At 40.7% G+C, this 18,075-nt stretch overlaps 1 protein-coding gene across 2 annotated transcripts in view; it reads right to left on the reverse strand.

Annotated features, from left to right (window-relative positions):
- Positions 1–8,428: 8,428 nt before the first annotated feature.
- Positions 8,429–18,075, reverse strand: part of LOC132344125 (uncharacterized) — a 32,486-nt gene continuing 22,839 nt past the window's right edge. Inside the window, exons 1-2 of one of the 2 annotated variants that reach the window (XM_059882661.1) lie at positions 12,710–14,747; positions 8,429–12,621 (exon numbers count right to left, since the gene is read on the reverse strand). In XM_059882661.1, the coding sequence (XP_059738644.1) occupies positions 12,544–12,621; positions 12,710–14,344 (1,713 nt within the window). In that variant the 5' untranslated portion in view covers positions 14,345–14,747 and the 3' untranslated portion in view covers positions 8,429–12,543. Of the gene's footprint in view, positions 12,622–12,709; positions 14,748–18,075 lie in introns of those variants that run through there. The other variant, XR_009493241.1, reaches the window with a different exon arrangement.

The following is an 18,075-nucleotide window of genomic DNA, read 5'->3' on the forward strand; positions in this document are numbered from 1 at the left end:
AAAAGAGAAAAGACTCAAAATATTAAAATCAGAAATGAAAATACTTTTACTGACCTAACAGAAATAAAAAGAAAATAAAAATAAAAAGACAATACTACAAACAATTATATGTCAAAAAATTAGAAACTTAAATGAATAAATTCCTAGAAACACAGAAATAACCAATTGACTCAGGAAGAAATACAAAAGTAAATAGCAAGCAAAGAGATCAAATCAGTAATCAAAAATCTCTCAACAAAGGAAAGTCCAGAACCAGATGACTTCACTGGTGAATTTTAGCAAACATTTAAAGAAGAATTAACACTAATTCTTCCCAAGCTCTTCCAAAAATAAATGGAAGAAATAGTCGACCCCTGAAAAAAACAGGGTTAGGGGTGATGACCTCAGTGCAGTTAGAGTTGGCCCTCCTTATCTGTTTCTGCACCTGTAGACTCAACCAACTGTGGATTGTGCAGTACTGTAATATTTAGCACTTAAAAAAATCTACATGAGGACGACCCAGAGGGATGGTATGGGGAGGGAGGAGGGAGGAGGGTTCAGGATGGGGAGCACATGTATACCTGTGATGGATTCATTTTGATATTTGGCAGAACTAATACAATTATGTAAAGTTTAAAAATAAAATAAAATTTAAAAAAAAAATCTACATGAGTGGACCTATGCAGTTTAAACCTATGTAGTTCAAGGGTAAACTGTAATTCTTAATTCAATGAGGCCAGTGTTAATTACCCTAATATTTAAGCCAAATAAAGGAATCACAATGAAATGAAATTACAGGTCAATATGCCTTATGAATATAAATGTAATATACTCAACAAAATACTGTAAGATTGAGCCCAAACAACATATGAAAAGGGTCATGGGGAATTTGCTGGCAGTCCAGTAGTTAGGACTCTGTACTTCCACTGCAGGAGGCACAGATTCGACCCCTGATAGGGGAACCAGGATTCCACAAGCCATCTGGTGCAGCAATCAATCAATCATGAATCACGATGAAGTAGAATTTATACCAGGAATGCAACATGAGAAAATCAATTTAATATACTAAATAATGATAAAAATCCCCACAAATTGCTCAAATGAAGCAGAAAAAGCATTTGACTACAATAAAAACCTTTTCAGGATAAAATCACTCAATAAACTAGGAACAGAAGTGAACTTCTCAACATGATATAAAGGCATGCATGAAAAACTCACAGCTAAAAATATTCAAGGGTAAAAGACTGAAAGCTTTCCCACTTAAGTGAGGAACAAGACGAGAATATTCACTTTGGGCACTTCTATTCAACACTGTAAAAGAAGTTCCAGCTAGAGAAAATCAGGTAATAAAAATAAATAAAGGCATCCAAATTAGAAAGAGTTAAGTAAAACTACCTCTATCTGTAGAACATAATTCTATACACAGAAAATCCCAAAGAATCCATCAAAAAACTATTAAAGCTAATAAATTCAATAAAATTGTAGAACACAAGATTAACACAAAAAAAACTCTGTTGTTTTACTACACACTGACAATGAACAATCCAAAAGTAAATTAAGAAAACAGCTCTACTTATGATAGCATCCAAAAGAATAAAATACTTCAGAACAGAGTTAATCAATGAGGTACAAGATTTATATTCACTGATAATTACAAAACTTTGTTGAAAGAAATTAAAGACCTAAATAAGTGGAAGGACATTCCTTGTTCATGGGATAAAATACTTAATATAGTCAAGATCAGAATACTCCCCAGAGTTTCACATATTTGATGAAAAATCCACTGGACTTTTTTTGCAGAAATGGACATGATCTTTAAATCTGAAAATCATGGAAATGCAAGAAACCTCAAATAACCAAAACAACCTTGACAAAGAGAAACAAATCACAAAACTAACACATCTTAACTTCAAAACTTGCCACAAAGCTAGAGAATCTAAACAGTACAGAACTGGCATAACGAAACACATATAAATCCAGTGAACGAAACTGAAAGTCTGGAAATAAACCTATACTAACCAGGTGGGGCTAGTGGTAACGAACTCACCTGCCAATGCAGAAGACATAAGAGATGTGGTTCAATCCCTGGGTTGGAAAGATTCCCTTGGAGGATGGCGTGGTAGCCCACATCAGTATTCTTGCCTGGAGAATCTCATGGAGACAAGAGCCTGATGGACTACAGTCTATAGGGTTGCAAAGAGTCAGATATGACTGAAGCGATTTAGCACAAACCTATACATCTCTGGTCAACTAATTCTCAACAAGAGTACCAAGGCCATTCAATAGGGGGAAAAACAGCATCTTCAACAAATGGTGTGGGGACAATGGGATATCCACATACAAATAAACAAGATTGGATCCCTTCCTGTTATATATGCAAACTTAACTCAAAATAGATCAAAGACCTAAAAATATGAGCTAAAACACTTTTAGAAGAAAACATAGTAAATCTTCATGCTCCTGATTTGCCAAAAAGTTCTTAGATACGACATCAACAGCACATACAATAAAAGATAAATATATAAACTAAACTCATCAAAATTAAAACCTTTTTGATTCAAAGTATATACAATCAAGAGAATGGAAAAACAAGTCAAAGAATGGGAAAAAATACTTTAAAATCATATCTGATGAAAGCCTAGAACTCAAAATGCTTTGATATTAAACAACCCAATTTAAAGATGGACAAAAGACATGAACAGACACGTCCACAAAGTAGATATAGAACTACCCAACAAGCACATAAAAAGGTGATCATTGGTTATTAGGGAAAAGTAAGATATGACTTCACATACACTAGGAAGGCTATAATAAAAAAAATGTAGACAACAAGTGCTGTTGAGGATGAGGAAAAACAGGAAATCTCATATATTGTTAGTAAAAATGTAAAATTGTGCAGCTGTTGTGAAAAAGTTTAGTGGTTGCTCATGTAGTTAAAAATAATTAACACAGGACCCAGCACTTGCACTACTAAGCCAATACCACAGTTAAAAACAGGTTTTCTTTCTTTAAAAGAAAAAAGAGAACCATTACTTTAATGAGAATATTCAAGACAGGAAAAGATGCAATGATACAGGCAGTAAACAGGTTTTCGAACAAAAATGTATACAAATATTGACAGCAGCACTATTCACAGTAGCTGTAAGGTGTCTATTAATTGATAACTGTATAAACAAAATGAGGTACATCAATACAGTGGAATATTATTGAGTCACGAAAAGAAATGAAATCTTGGTAAAAGGATACTATTAGCTATAAAATGAAAAAGGTCATTCTCCCAAATCTTCCCACCCTCTCCCTCTCCCACAGAGTCCATAAGCCTATTCTATACATCAGTGTCTCTTTTGCTGTCTCGTATACAGGGTTATCGTTACCATCTTTCTAAATTCCAGAGGGATGGTATGGGGAGGGAGGAGGGAGGAGGGTTCAGGATGGGGAACACATGAGAAATAAAGGAATAAAAAATTAAAAAAAAATAAAAGAAAAAAAAAAGAAAAAGGTCTGAGAATCTAATGTATAACATGGTGACTATGTCGATAACACTGTACTATATAACAATGTTTGCTAAGTGTTAGAAATTTGCTAAGAGAGAACTTAAATATCTCATACACAAAAAAAGATAAATATGTGAGGTGGCAGATGTGTTTACTAGATGGGAGGAATCCTTTCACATCAAACTGTCATGATATACAACTGAAATATCTTACAATTTTGTCAATTATACCTTAACAAAGCTGGGGGGAAGGAATAAAGTCTGATACATACAACAATATGGATGAAGCTTGAAAACATTATATTAAGAGGAAGACACAAAAAAACACAAATTGTATAGTTACATTTATATAAAATAGCTAGAAGAGGCAAGTCTTTAAAATCAGAGCATAAATTAGTGGTTGCCAGTGACTGGGGTAAAAAGGGGAATAGATAATGACTTTAAAGGGTATTAGGTTTCATTCAGGGATGATGGAAATGTTCTGGGACTAGAGAGTGATGATGCTTGCACAACACTGTGAATGTATTAAATGCCACTGAACTTACACTTTAAAATGGCTAAGTAGGGGACTTAGATGTCTCGTGGTTAGGACTCTTCTTCCACTGCAGGGGGGAACGGGTTTGATTCCTGGTTAGGGAACTAAGATCCTGCATGCTGTGTACACAGCACAGCCAAGAAATACTAAAGTTAAAATGGCTAATTGTTTACATGTGTTTAAATAATATATATTATTGGTGACTTATACTGACCAAATTCTAGCAAACGATGAGGAAGAATTCTGCATGAAGGAGACTGAAATTTGATTATGTGCAGAAATTTCTTCTATTAACTGAACACTACATATCAAGCAAGATAGAGAATTTTATAAGTTTATTATAAGGACATGCAGTCAACTTATTCTGTAGATGTTCTAACAATAGTTTTATCCAGGAGTGGGGAAAAAAAATCCTGTAGACAACAGAAAGCTGTCTACACAAGCATCAGTAATATGGTCTCCTGAGAAACCTCATTAACTGAGTTTTACTTGGGACCATTATTGGCATCCATTGAAGAATGATTTCAGGCATTTATTTCATGGTTGTCACTAGAAGGATGTTCATCATTTACATGAAAAGAAACAAAAGGTTTTGTTTTGTTTTGTTTTCAGATTTCAATGCCAGAAAGTCTTTAGGTTCCAAAAGGAATCAGGCAGCTTTATTCACATGATCAATGAAAGCCATGTAAGAGTCTTATTTTTGGCCATAACTACCAGAACAGTCAGAAATATTTGCAGCTCACTCTGATAACCGCATAACCTCTTAGAGACAGAGAGAGAGCCAGAGAGAGAGAGAGAGAGTGTGTGTGTGTGTGTCTCCTTGCCAACTCTGCTCTAGTGACTTACTATTCCAATGCTACTGGCCTGGAAAGGTTAATATCACCATCACCTGCAATCTCAGGCCTCATTCTGGGTTTTACAAACTTTCCAGGTGATTTTAATGCACATTAAAGTTTGAGAACAATTATGCTAGACTGTTTCCCTCAGGTTCATTTGATATATTTCTACTGTTCTGTTTCAAGTCTAGGACTCATTAACCTCATAAAATACATTGTAAAACAAACTGTAGAAAGACTTACAACAACTCACACAGAATTTCTTCATATTTTGCTGGTCTTGGAAAAATGCTGAAATCTCTGAAGGTATAGCCGGAATAGAAAAAGAGGAATAAAATCATTAGAGGTACAGATTGCCTGCAACTCTTGGATTTGCATATTTAAATAGCTACAAACATCACCTGGTTAAAATGCTTCTCTGTGAAGGAATATCCTTTTCATCCTGGAGAAGGGGCAAGAAGGGACATATGGAAAAAGTATCCACATGTCTATGTGTGACTGTGATATGGTCATGCAGATATTGGGTGCAAAAAATTTTCACTGGCTGAATGAAATTAGTTTCTACTTTTTAAAAACAACATATGTAGCTCTTTATTTGAAAGAAATTAAAAAATTATAAGGAAATTGGTTAAATTACAATACTCTAAGTGAAGGAACACTAAGCCTTCATTAAGTTATACAGCAAATATTGTAACATACATGGTTATTTTCTTATTTACTACTTGAAACAGAGAATTCACCCAAAGCTATGAAAAAAGGGAAGGAGGCACTTTAAGGCAACATTACTTTTTTAAGTGTTTTTCCAATGTATATGTATAGATAAATAACAAGGACTTACTGTATAGCACAAGAAACTATATATATATTATAATATCTTATAATAAACTATAAGGGAAAAGAATCTGAAAAAGTATGTACACACACACACACACACACACACACACATATATACACACATACGCTTCACAGGTAGCACTAGTGGTAAAGAACCCACCTGTTAATTCAGGAGACATAAGAGACATGGGTTCTGGGTTGAGAAGGTTCCCCTGGAGGAGGGCACAACAACCCACTCCAGTATTCCTGCCTGGAGAATCCCATGGACAGAGGAGCCTGGCAGGCTACAGTCCATAGGATCACAGAGTTGGACATGACTGAAATGACTTATTAAGGATGCATCCATACATGTGTGTGTGTGTGTGTGTATAAATACATATGTAACTGAATCACTTTGCTGTACCCCTGAAGCACTGTAAGTCAATGATATTCCAATTAAAAAATCAACTAATTAAAAAAACCATTAAAAATGGATAAAAGTTTAAAATGTATAGATCCTCAAAGAGTTGCCTTTTAATAAACGTTTTACCAGTGATGATGCAGCAGCCACTGGCCTGGGTATCAGGAGACTCAACATATCTTCTCGGCTCTGCCACTAACACAAAACCAGGGAAATTCACTTGCACCCTCAGAGCCAATTTTTCCCAACTTTTTAACAAGACAAATAGAAAACTCTTCTTATACTGATATGCGTAAGAAAATCATCAGAATATTTTTAGATGTCAGATTCACTATGATAAGAGCTCAAAATCTGGGACCAGTGAGTGAAAAATAGAAAGTGGGGTTAAACCAGGATTGGTAAAACAGAATGTATTCCAATCTAGCTTAAAGCTCCTTTCCCCATACCTTTTCCTCAAAACCTTTCCAATGAAGTTAAGTTTCCTGAGTAGCCTAACCCTCCCTCATTCCTCTCAGCCCAGTTCCCCTCTCTTCTAAAACAAAGTCTGGACTTTGTTCCACTAGGCAGCCTATGATGGCTTCTGAATGTGGCAACATCATCCAAATTTCATTCACGTTGAACAGGTGCTTCAAACCTGGGACCTGCTCTGCTAAGAAACTCATTCAAATGGTGGAGCAGTTCTCTCCCACGTCGTATTCTGTTCCTAGAGGCTTCTCCTTCTTACTTCACAAGAGGCACTTTATTCCAAAATATATGAGAAATGCGTCTAAGGGACAAATTCATTTAACTGGAACCTTCAGTTCAACTCTTTGTACACTTTATTCCACAGAATATCACGTAAGACCTTGAATAAACTCAAACGCGTGCTGCTCAGAACACAGAGAAAGCTAGACTGTTAACAGAACTCAGAAACAATTATGCTGCCCGTTCCAAGGACTCCAAAAGCATTCAGAAATCTCAGATACAGAGGTGCTACATGGAAATATTCAAACGTTCAAATTATGTCTTAACACGTCAAATTATTTCTGCTAAGTGCTGCGGATGATGCAAAGCTGGCTTTCATAATCAAGACAGTAAAGGCAGAAGATCATACATTTGGAGAAAATGTTTGTCTTCTAGTTACCAGATAGTTTCATGACTTTTAATATATAACTGTCCTTTCAGTCTCAATGTCCTAATTTGTCACAAAGCGGAGAGTTACACTATCCTACATGAGAAGGTCTGAGCCACAAACTAATGAGTGAGAAGAATGATTATTTCTATGAACATCAGCAGCTAATATTTACTGGCAGGCACTATGTTACATTATTCAATCTTCTGAACAACCCCACGAGGCACATGTTATTAATTCCTTGAGTTTTACACATGAGGAAATCAAGTGTCACGAGGTAACTGCCGGATAATTCCTGTGTACCAAGTTCTGCCCTGAACCGAAGCGTCCCTCAAACCCGCCCCCTCTTTCAGGCAGGGCTCACCCATCACATCACGCCTATGCACTTGCCGGGCTCGCGGCTCGCGTCTACGCTGTCCACCTCGTGGAAAGGCCGGACACATGCGGAACCGCAGCCTCACCGAGGTCCCGTGTCCCCTCGCCCGACGCTGGCTACTTCCCCTGACGGAGACTCCGCCTAGGCAGCGCCTACCTGTCCGCCTTCTCAGGTTCTGACGCCGAGGGTCCCTGCCCCACGCCGGCTCGCTGGAGCTGCGTAGGGTACCCCTCAGCTGTCGCCCAACCATTCTGCTTCGTCTGCCACTCCCACTCGGGCCGCACCTGCTCAGCCGGGGGCGCAGACCCAGACTCTTCAGAACCGTCTGCCACAATAGCCCCTGAGACTTTTTAGAGGTAGAGCCCAAAGGGTATTGCACATGCGCAGAAGGAGCTGCAGGCGAGCAAGTCCCACACATAACCACGCGCGGCGAGCGCTCGAACTTCGAGACTCTATCTCCCAGAAGCCGGCTCCCGGAGGACCCTAAGAGAATTTTAGAAATCCGACACCTTCTTTAGGAATTCAGAGTTTGTGGGCTAGGGTTATCACTTCTGCTATATGCAGCCCTGAGGGTTTTTTTAGTACCTCAGAAAAAGTCTCATGGCCAATGTGCCTTTTAAAACAGCAGTTGCCCAAAGAAACAAAGTTGCAAATCAATGTCAATTATGAATAAAAATAGGAAAGTTACTTTAAATCCCAATAAATAAATGAATTAAATACTAGGAAATACTATCAATAAGATGGTACTGTTTAAAAGTAAGCAATAAATAAAAGCCTTTCTTTCAGCAGTGACAAACATAAGTTGGCACTTCAGCTATCAAGTAAAAATAAATCCAGGCTTCAGGTAAAGAGAAACATTTTAAAAAGACTTTTGCAGTAGAAATAATGCCCTGATTTAAATATCAGAAAGCATCTCAAAATTAAATAGAAAAAGGCTCTTCTTTCCTAGGAAGGAATAAGAAGGATTAACAGGAACAACAGGAACTAATTGGGCAAGTGAGTGGAGGAGGTGAACAAACAGCACGATGGGGTAGTCTGGCAGGAAATTTGTCTGACTCTGATTAGCCCTTTTTAGAATGAGCCCTTAGGGGACAGAGGGATATTCTGTATATCTGTGTTTGGTCAGACTAGGAGAAAGCCAAGGTTCAGGGGCTTATGAGGGTGAGATAAGCCTGATTAAAGTTTGACTCAAGCTACACCTACCATCGGAGAAGGCAATGGCACCCCACTCCAGTACTCTTGCCTGGAAAATCCCATGGACGGAGGAGCCTGGTGAGCTGCAGTCCATGGGGTCGCTAAGAGTCAGACACGACTGAGCGACTTCACTTTCACTTTTCACTTTCATGCATTGGAGAAGGAAATGGCAACCCACTCCAGTGTTCTTGCCTGGAGAATCCCAGGGACAGGGGAGCCTGGTGGGCTGCCATCTCTGGCGTCGCACAGAGTCGGACACGACTGAAGCGACTTAGCAGCAGCAGCAGCACACCTACCATACAAGAAATTCTTAACTGAGTCTGTTAGCCTAAGAAGGAAGGCTACTCAACAACAGGACAATAACTTAAAGACATAATAACATATAAAGAATACCAGTGAAGATTACATAGGTAAACATAAAAACCAGTATTGTTGGGGTTTTTGTTAGTAACTCTTTTGTTTCTCATGTAATTTAAAGACAAACCTACCAGTGGTAATTGTAAGACAATATTAACTCCAGCCTAACAGAGGCAATTCTGACCTAACAGAGGCAGAAGAGATTAAAAAGAGGTGGCAAAAATACACAGAACATACAAAAAAGATATTAATGACCTGGATAACGATGGTGTGGTCTCTCACCTACAGCCAGACATCCTGGAGTGTGAAGTAAAGTGGGCCTTAGGAAGCATTACTAGGAACAAAGATAGTGGAGGTGATGAAATTCCAGCTGAGCTATTTCAAATTCTAAAGAACGATGCTGTTAAAAGTGTTGCACTCAATAGGCCAGCAAATTTGGAAAACTCAGCAGTAGCTACAGGACTGGAAAAGTTCAGTTTTCATTCCAATTCCAAAGAAAGGCAATGCCAAAGAATGTTCAAATTACCATACAATTGCACTCATTCACATGCTACTAATGTAATGCTCAAAATCCTTCAAGCTAGGCTACAGCAGTACATATACGGAGAACTTTCAGATGTACCAGCTGGGTTTAGAGAAGGCAGAGGAACCAGAAATCAAATTGCTCACATTCACTGGATCATAGAAAAAGCAAGGGAATTACAGAAAAACATCTACTTCTGCTTCATTGACTATGAGAAAGTCTTTGAATGTGTGGCTCACAGCAAACTGGAAAATTCTTAAAGAGATGGGAATACCAGACCACCTTACCTGTCTCCTGAGAAACCTGTATGTGGGTCAAGAATCAACAATTAGAACCTTACATGTAACAGCTAACTAGTTCAAAATTGGCAAAGGAGTACTGAAAGGTTGTTGTTGAATCACGCGAATACACCAGGATTCTTGGCCCCTGGAGGAGAATTCAATCCGGGGCCAGAGACGAGGCTTGATCGCTCAGAGCTTTTGTGTAATAGTTTTATTAAAGTATAAAGGAGATAGAGAAAGCTTCTGACATAGGCATCAGAAGGGGGCAGAAAGAGTACCCCCCTGCTAGTCTTCAGCTGGATGTTATATAGTCACTAGCAGTCTGTTAATGAAAGAAAGGAATGTCTTACAATTCAGAATGGCACCAAGCCCATCACCCATAAGATGCATTTGGGGATAATCTTGGCACCAAATGGCTCATCCTGGGCCATAAAATGATTAACTTGAATCTTGAAGAAGGGCAGACCACTATACAAATAGTTTCATTTACATAGATTAGGGGAACAATATCTGAGTATAACATACTGGTTTGTCAAGTAGGTTCTGGGCCAAGAGGCGGAACCGACTTGGAGACAGAGTTTGGGGTAAAGGCATAGTACATTAGCATAGCTTAAGACAAACATTTCCATAAGAAAAAGGCATTGGTTATCTCTAGGTTTGAGAATAGTTAACTTCAGGCCAAACCAGGTGTCATTATGGCAACACAGTATTTTAAGAGAAACCTCCCTTTAAATTTGTATAGAGAAGGAAAAAATATTGCTCGTTTGTTTCCTCCTGCCGCTTAAGAGAGAGAAAAATGTCTGACACTTGTAGGCTATTTCCTCCATTTGGAGACCCCTGGCCTTCCTGCCTGTTACCCTCTCATTTTCATCAACTCCAGTCTCCAGGTCCTGGTCTACAGACTGTGAAGTTTGTCCTTTCTTCCTCCTTGAGAATTCCAGACCCCTCTCTCCTTGGGGACCCCTAGATTTCCTATCAACCTGCCTAGGAAATGACTCTCTCATTCCCCCCTTTTCTTTTAGGAGAATTATGTTGTCTAGGGAAAAGGGGTGTCGTTCTCATTCCATAACTACTTCCATAACTACTTCCGAGCTGACAAGGGGCGTTGTCCCTAAATTGGTGAGGCAACATATTCTCCTAATCCTCATATTGAGGATATCTGATCCAGGGGCCCCAAATAGTAGCTGGAGGAAGCTACAGCAGTAGCAGGAGTTTGAGCAACCATTTGTAACTTAAAAGCTTTCATGCGGCTAGAAACAAATCCAGTTATACAATTACAGATGCAGGGAGCAAACAGCAAGAACAAAACAACCAGAATTATTGTAATTAAGATAGTTGTCCACCATGGGGAACTTGTTAACGTTTCCCAAAGTGAAGCAATTGAGGCTTCAGGAGTATCCATGGCCCTAATCATCTTGTTCATGTGGTTAGTAAAATGAGTAACATTCGTGCTCATATCAGGTATATATGTACAGCATTGGGTATGAATAATGGCACAAGTTCCTCCTTGTGCAGCTGTCAGAATATCTAGAGCAAATCTGTTTTGTAAAACCACCTTTCTAATTTGTGCTTGTTCAGCATTAAGAGCTGAAATAGCCTTTTGAGAATCTTGTAATGCCTGTTGAGTAAAATTAGTTAAAGCATCCACTCATAACATAACATCTGTAGTTCCCAAAGAGGGAACAAACGCTGCAGCCAAATAATCATACCAATGAAATACAGACCTTGCCCACCGAGTTCTAAGGTGGGGTAAATTAGCAGGCTTTTCTGGAAGCTCTGAAAATATAAAGCCATGAGTAAAGGCTAGACCCAGGGTGCATCTCTCTATCCAACCAGGGGGGAGCCATGCCCATAGGTAAGAGCCACATATCCAATAAGTCCCGTTTGGAGCAAGCCAGCGCGACTGAGATATCCAGTCCCAATTTGTGCCTGGCCAGACAAAGGGAGAGCCTGAACTAGGATTGGAAAACACGGGAATGATTACATTGCATGTTTCCTGAGACAAATATCCCACTTGTTTCCAATCATTGTAATTAAGTTGTTGGCTAACTTTTGGGGACAGCTCTGTTTGTTCCCAGCATATAGAGGCAGTAGATATTAAACGTCCTTTTTCAGGAGTTAGCCATGTAACCTCATCCCATATTTGATAAACGTCAGGTAAAAAACCATTAGATCTAGACCTATTTACCTTATATGTAGCAAAATAGTCATTGAACCGAGACAATGTATAATCAAAATTAAAAGTCACATTATGTCCATAGTTAGAGTACAAAGTGTTGCACCAGTCCATTTTAGGGTTGGTAGATGTCATCAGATGAAGAAGAGGCATCGCATGTGATTGTTGTCGAAGGTATTCACAGACTTGGAGAAAGTCTTTTCCTTGAAGTGGGGATGTCCACCACAGGAAGCCTTTCACTGACGAAGAGGGGAGCGCTCCGCAGACCCAGCAGTTAGACCGATTGTGGAATGCAGCATAAGAGTGAGTGCAGGACAGGAAGACGTTGTCTTGAGGACAACGGCAGACTCAGGATATTTGGAGTCAGCAGAAGTAAGCTCACATAGGTTATCAGGCCCATCAAAAAGGTACAAAGTCAGAGCATAGAAAGTAAAGACATAAAATGAAGTCACTTAATTTTGGTCAGGGTGCCACCTCTTAACTGGAGTATGATGTACCCACGAATCAATTCCTGGCACTTTGACAGCTGTGGGAGAGGAAAGAATAACCTGGTAAGGACCTTCCCAGAGAGGCTCGAGGGATGGGCCCCCAGATCCCAATGTTTTTATGAGGACCTCGGTTCCTGGCTCAAATAGAGGCTTGCTTGTCTCGGAGGCTGGGTCAGGAGTCATCTCCCGGAGTTCTGTTAATGCCTGTTGAAAAGCTGAGAGCTGAGTTACATAATTAGTTAATTCCAAGGCTTCAGGGTCTATAACAATGTCTCTGCGTAAGAAAGGCCTTCCATAAATACATTCAAAGGGGGACAGTCCCTCTTTTTTGGGGGTAGTTCGAGCCCTCATTAAAGCTATGGGTAAGACTTTAATCCATTTGTCCTGCGTCTCTTGAGTTAATTTGCGCAGATGCCTTTTGATAATGTCATTAGCTTTTTCAACTTTCCCGGAGGATTGGGGTCTCCAGGAACAGTGTAAGTGATATTCTATTCCTAGAGCTTTAGACACCCCCTGAGTTACAGAAGCTTTAAAGACGGAGCCATTGTCACTCTGAAGGCTCCGTGGCAGCCCAAACCTGGGGATAATTTCATGGATTAAAATCTTTATAACCTCCTTAGCCTGTTCACTACGACAGGGAAAAGCCTCAATCCATCCAGTAAAGATATCTACCCAAACTTGTAAGCAAGAATATCCATTAGCTTTTGGCATATGAGTAAAATCAATTTCCCAATCCTCTCCAGGATACTTCCCACTTCGTTGTAATCCAGATTTTGCTAGCTTTTCAGTCTTTGGGTTATTTTTTTTTTTTTTTTTTTGACAAATCTCACACCTTTTGATAATATTCTTTAAAGTTTTCATTACCTTTTTACCTTCAAACAAACGAGAAACCATTTGGTGAGTACTCTCGGCACCCAAATGAAAACTCTGATGTAAACCCTTAAGAATTTTCCATTGAGCATTTTCAGGAATTATTAATCGTCCATCCTCAGACTGTAACCATCCTTTATCAGTAATCTTTGCTCCTCGTTTCTCATATCTTTCTAATTCTTCCTCAGTATATTGTGGTCTTTCCTGTTCCACAGGACCTGTCCAGATCAGAGGCGTCTGTAGTGAAGGGGTTTCGTAAAGTGCCGCTTTTCTGGCTTGACAGTCAGCCAGATGATTACCTTGGGCTATTTTACTCCCATCCCTGCTGTGCCCTTTGCAGTGCATAACAGCTACTTCTTTAGGACAATATATAGCAGTTAAAAGTCTCTCGATCTCTCTGAAATGCTTAATAGGTTCTCCTGTTGCTGTTTTAAAGTGTCTCTCTTTCCATATTGCAGCATGAGCATGTAAAGTCAAATAAGCATACTTAGAATCTGTGTAGATATTTACCCGCTGCCCTTTGCTTAACTCGAGAGCTCGGGTCAGGGCCACAAGCTCCGCTAACTGAGCATTGGTTCCCTGGGGGAGAGATTTTGCTTCCAAAACCTGTTCAGCAGTCACCACGGCGTAACCTGCTTTCCGCTTTCCATCCTGAACAAAAGAACTGCCATCTGTAAATATTTCCATGTCAGGATTGTCTAATGGGGTATCCTTTAGATCCTCCCGAGCTGCATAGTTCAAAGTTAGGAATTGAGAACAATCGTGATCAGGTGTTTCATTTTCCTTCTCAGGAAGGAAAGTGGCAGGATTTAAATTTCCACAAACTTTAAGCTTAATTACTGGTCCTTCTAACAACAATGACTGATACTTAAGAAGCCTACTGTCTGTCATCCAAATATTAACCTTAGAATTTAAGATTCCACTCACATCATGAGAAGTCAGTACAGTAAGGTTTCATCCATTAATTATTTTTAAAGCTTCAGGTGCTAATAAAGCCGCTGCCCCAATTACTCTTAGGCAGTGGGGCCACCCACGTGAAACTACATCTAATTCTCTGCTTAGATAAGCAATAGGTTGCTGGTAAGGCCTTCAGGGTTGTGTCAAAACTCCCAATGCCACACCTTTTCTTTCAGTGACAAACAAATTAAATTCTGACCCTGTGGGCAAGCTCAGAGCTGGAGCTTGCAGGAGAGCAATCTGAAGAACCTTAAAAGCCTTTTGAGTTTCTGGAGACCAAACCTGTTTGTTGGTTTGGGCCTGCTGAGTTTCAGCTATAAGTTTATATAAAGGCCAGGCAAGTTCCCCATAACCTGGAATCCAAATGCGACAGTAACCTGTGATTCCCAAAAATCTTCTCAATTGTCTTAAAGTCATAGGTAGGGGGGTGATTTAGTATAGGTTTAATTCTCTCAGGGCCTATGGCCCTAGTCCCTTCTGATATGATTAGGCCCAGATATCTAACTGATTGTTGACAAAGCTGAGCCTTTTCTCTTGATGCCTTGTAACCACAGTCTGCCAGAAAGTTTAAGAAATCTGAGGCTCGCGAACAAGCTTCCTCTGTCTCAGCACAGAGCAAAATATCATCTACATATTGTAACACCACTGCTTCAGAGCTATTAAAGTTTTGTAGATCCCGTGACAAACTTTGTCCGAATAAGTGAGGACTGTCACGAAATCCCTGGGGCAAAACTGCCCAGGTTAACTGAGAAGCTGGCTGCGTAGGGTCTTCAAAGGCAAATAGGAATTGACTTTCTTCCGCCAAAGGCACTGAATAGAAGGCATCCTTTAAATCAATTACTGAGAAATATTTGGCCCGTTCAGGAATTTCAGACAATAGAGTATAAGGATTAGGCACCACGGGGTGTAAAGGAACTACAGCCTCATTTATTATTCGTAAATCTTGAACTAGTCTCCATTTACCATTTGATTTCTTTATACCCAAAATAGGAGTGTTGCAAGGACTGTTACAGGGAATTAATAGTCCCTGCTCCTTTAAATTTTCGATGATGGGCTTTAACCCTTCTTTAACTTCAGGTTTCAGTGGATACTGCTTCTTATGTGGAAATACGTGTGGGTCTTTGAGCTTAACAACTACAGGAATAGCATTTTGTGCTCGACCCACAGATTTTCCATCAGCCCATACTCTAGGATTTACATTTTGTTCAACTAAAGGGAGAGAAAGGGAGGGCTCCATATTCATGAAAACAGAGGCATGGACCTTGCTCAGCATATCCCTTCCCAAAAGAGGTGAAGGAGATTCTGGCACAATCAGAAACTCGTGTGAAAACAGCACAGAATCCCAGTTGCAAGATAAAGAATAACTGAAATAATACCTTTTGGCTCGTCCAGACAGTCCCATTACGGAAGCGGATCAGGAAGAAAGTGGGCCGGGGCTTCAGTAAGCACAGAATAAGTTGCCCCAGTATCTAAAAGGAAATCGACGGATTGGCCCCCCACAACTATTAATACCCGGGGTTCATCAGGTGTAATTAGGACGGGAGCTTGTGTGGGGACCCCCGGGCACCTTCAGTCCTGATTGTCTTGAGAGTCCGACCCAGGAGACCTACGCCTCTGGGGGCAGTCTCTCTTCCAGTGTGGTCCTTTGCAGACCAGACATGGAGCCGGGGGCGGCTTAGATGCCTGAGGGCAATCCCGCTTGAGGTGCCCCTCCTTTCCACAGTAGTAGCAAGCCCATCCCTTTTCACCTGGGCCCCTCTGGGCATTTTTCTCAGGCTGTTTAAGAACGTTCTTCATAGCCATGGCGAAGGCTTCCGCCTTTTTCTTTGTCTTTTTTTGCCTTTTTTTCTTTTTCTCATATTCCCTACCATAATAGACTGTCTGAGCCAGTTGTAACAGAGTATCTAAAGACTGATTTGGTCCATAGGCCTGTTTTAATAGCTTACGGTGGATATCTGGAGCCGACTGAGTGAGAAATCTATCCTTTAAAAAGATCACTTTTCCCTCTTCACTTCTGGGATCAATCTCAGTGAATCTGCGAAGGCCTTCTCTCAGTCTATCTAGGAATTTACCAGGAGCTTCTTTCTCCTGTTCTATATCTGCCAATTTGCCATAGTTTAAAGGCTTAGAACGCGCCTGCCTAAGTCCCTCAAGAATACATCTAACAAAATGACTCTGATCCCATCTTCCTTTAGCTGTGTTGTAGTCCCAGTCTGGTTCTATAGTTGGGACCGCCCGATTCCCAGTGGGGAGGGCCGCTATCTCGTTCTCCCTCTTCCCTACTGATTCATTACCAAGCCACTCGTCTCCATAAGCAACCGCTTTTCCCAAAACTCGAGTCTTTGACTCAGGAGTCAGCGTTTGTCCCAAGATATACATCACATCCTTCCAAGTGAGGTCATAAAGCAAAGTAACACCTTTAAAAGCTCTAATATATTTTTCTGGGTCCTCTAAATAGTCTCCCAGATCCTCCTTGATTCTTTGTATTTTTTGATAAGAAAAAGGCTTATTAACTCTCACAGACTGATTATTTCTCCCGGTGGGTGTTTCATAAAGAGGCAACAGCTTGTGTGGCTGTTCCTCAGTCTCTCTGGCTGCTCTGCGCATATGATCCCAGGGATAGGTTGGAGAAACCTGTTTCTCCTCTTCTCTTTGTCTCCTGTCCTCCATCTCATCTCTTACTTCGATGGTCTGAGTTTCTACTGAAACCAGAGTAGTCTGAGGTCGTACTGAGACAGGAGTTGTTTGGACCTCCATGTGGGCAGTTTGAATCCCAGTTTGGAGTCCCCGGTATGGGGGCAAAGTAAGAGGACAGGAGGGAGCTGAAGATTTCACGCCCAAATCTATACCCTTAGGACATAAGTCTGGCATATTTCGCAGAGAGAAAAAGGGCAACACATATGCTACTTCTACCCATTTCCCTTGTTCCTTACAGAACCGGTCTAATTGCAGAACAGTATTATACTTAAGAGACCCTCCAACTGGCCACCGTTCGCCGTCCTCCAGTGGATACCGTGGCCATGCAGTATCACATAGGAAGACCAGGTGTGTCTTCTTTAAGCCCTGGGGATCAAATCTATCCCAGTTTTTCAGGATACAGTTCAAAGGAGTGAGGCTGGAATTGTTAGCTCCCATCTGTAAGAGAGAAAAAAAGCGACCAGCGCCATTTTTTCTACTGGAGGCGTCCCTCCCTGCTCTAGATGGGGGTGTAGACAGACGTTACACCAAAAGCTTTTCCTTCCTGGTCGGACTTAGTCTGTCCCTTACCGACGCAGGCGCCGTACTCGTCCCTCCCGGTTCTACCACCGAGATGGGGTGGGGATGTACCAGGGGTAGACTTGATAGCATCCCTACTTGACGTCCAGCTCTTCACCCTTAACCTTGCTTGCCTCTGATGTCACCCGGGGTGAATCAGAGTAACCTTCCGGAATGCCTCCCAAGCTAAGACTACCGGGGGAAACATTCGTCACCTGAGTGCCTGTGCACGGCCCTGAGTATTTCCTGACCACAATAAGACCGACGCGAACATAAAACTGAGATGTTCTTTCCAAGCATCACCACGCCAGGATAACAGCCTCCTCTGATCCACTAAGAGCTGGCATTACCAAAGGAAAAAACCCATTGCAGTCCCAATCTGAGTAACCTTTAACCTCAGAGATGTTCTG

This window comes from Bos taurus, chromosome 28 (genome assembly GCF_002263795.3).
Source record: "Bos taurus isolate L1 Dominette 01449 registration number 42190680 breed Hereford chromosome 28, ARS-UCD2.0, whole genome shotgun sequence".
Classification (NCBI taxonomy): Eukaryota; Metazoa; Chordata; class Mammalia; order Artiodactyla; family Bovidae; genus Bos; species Bos taurus.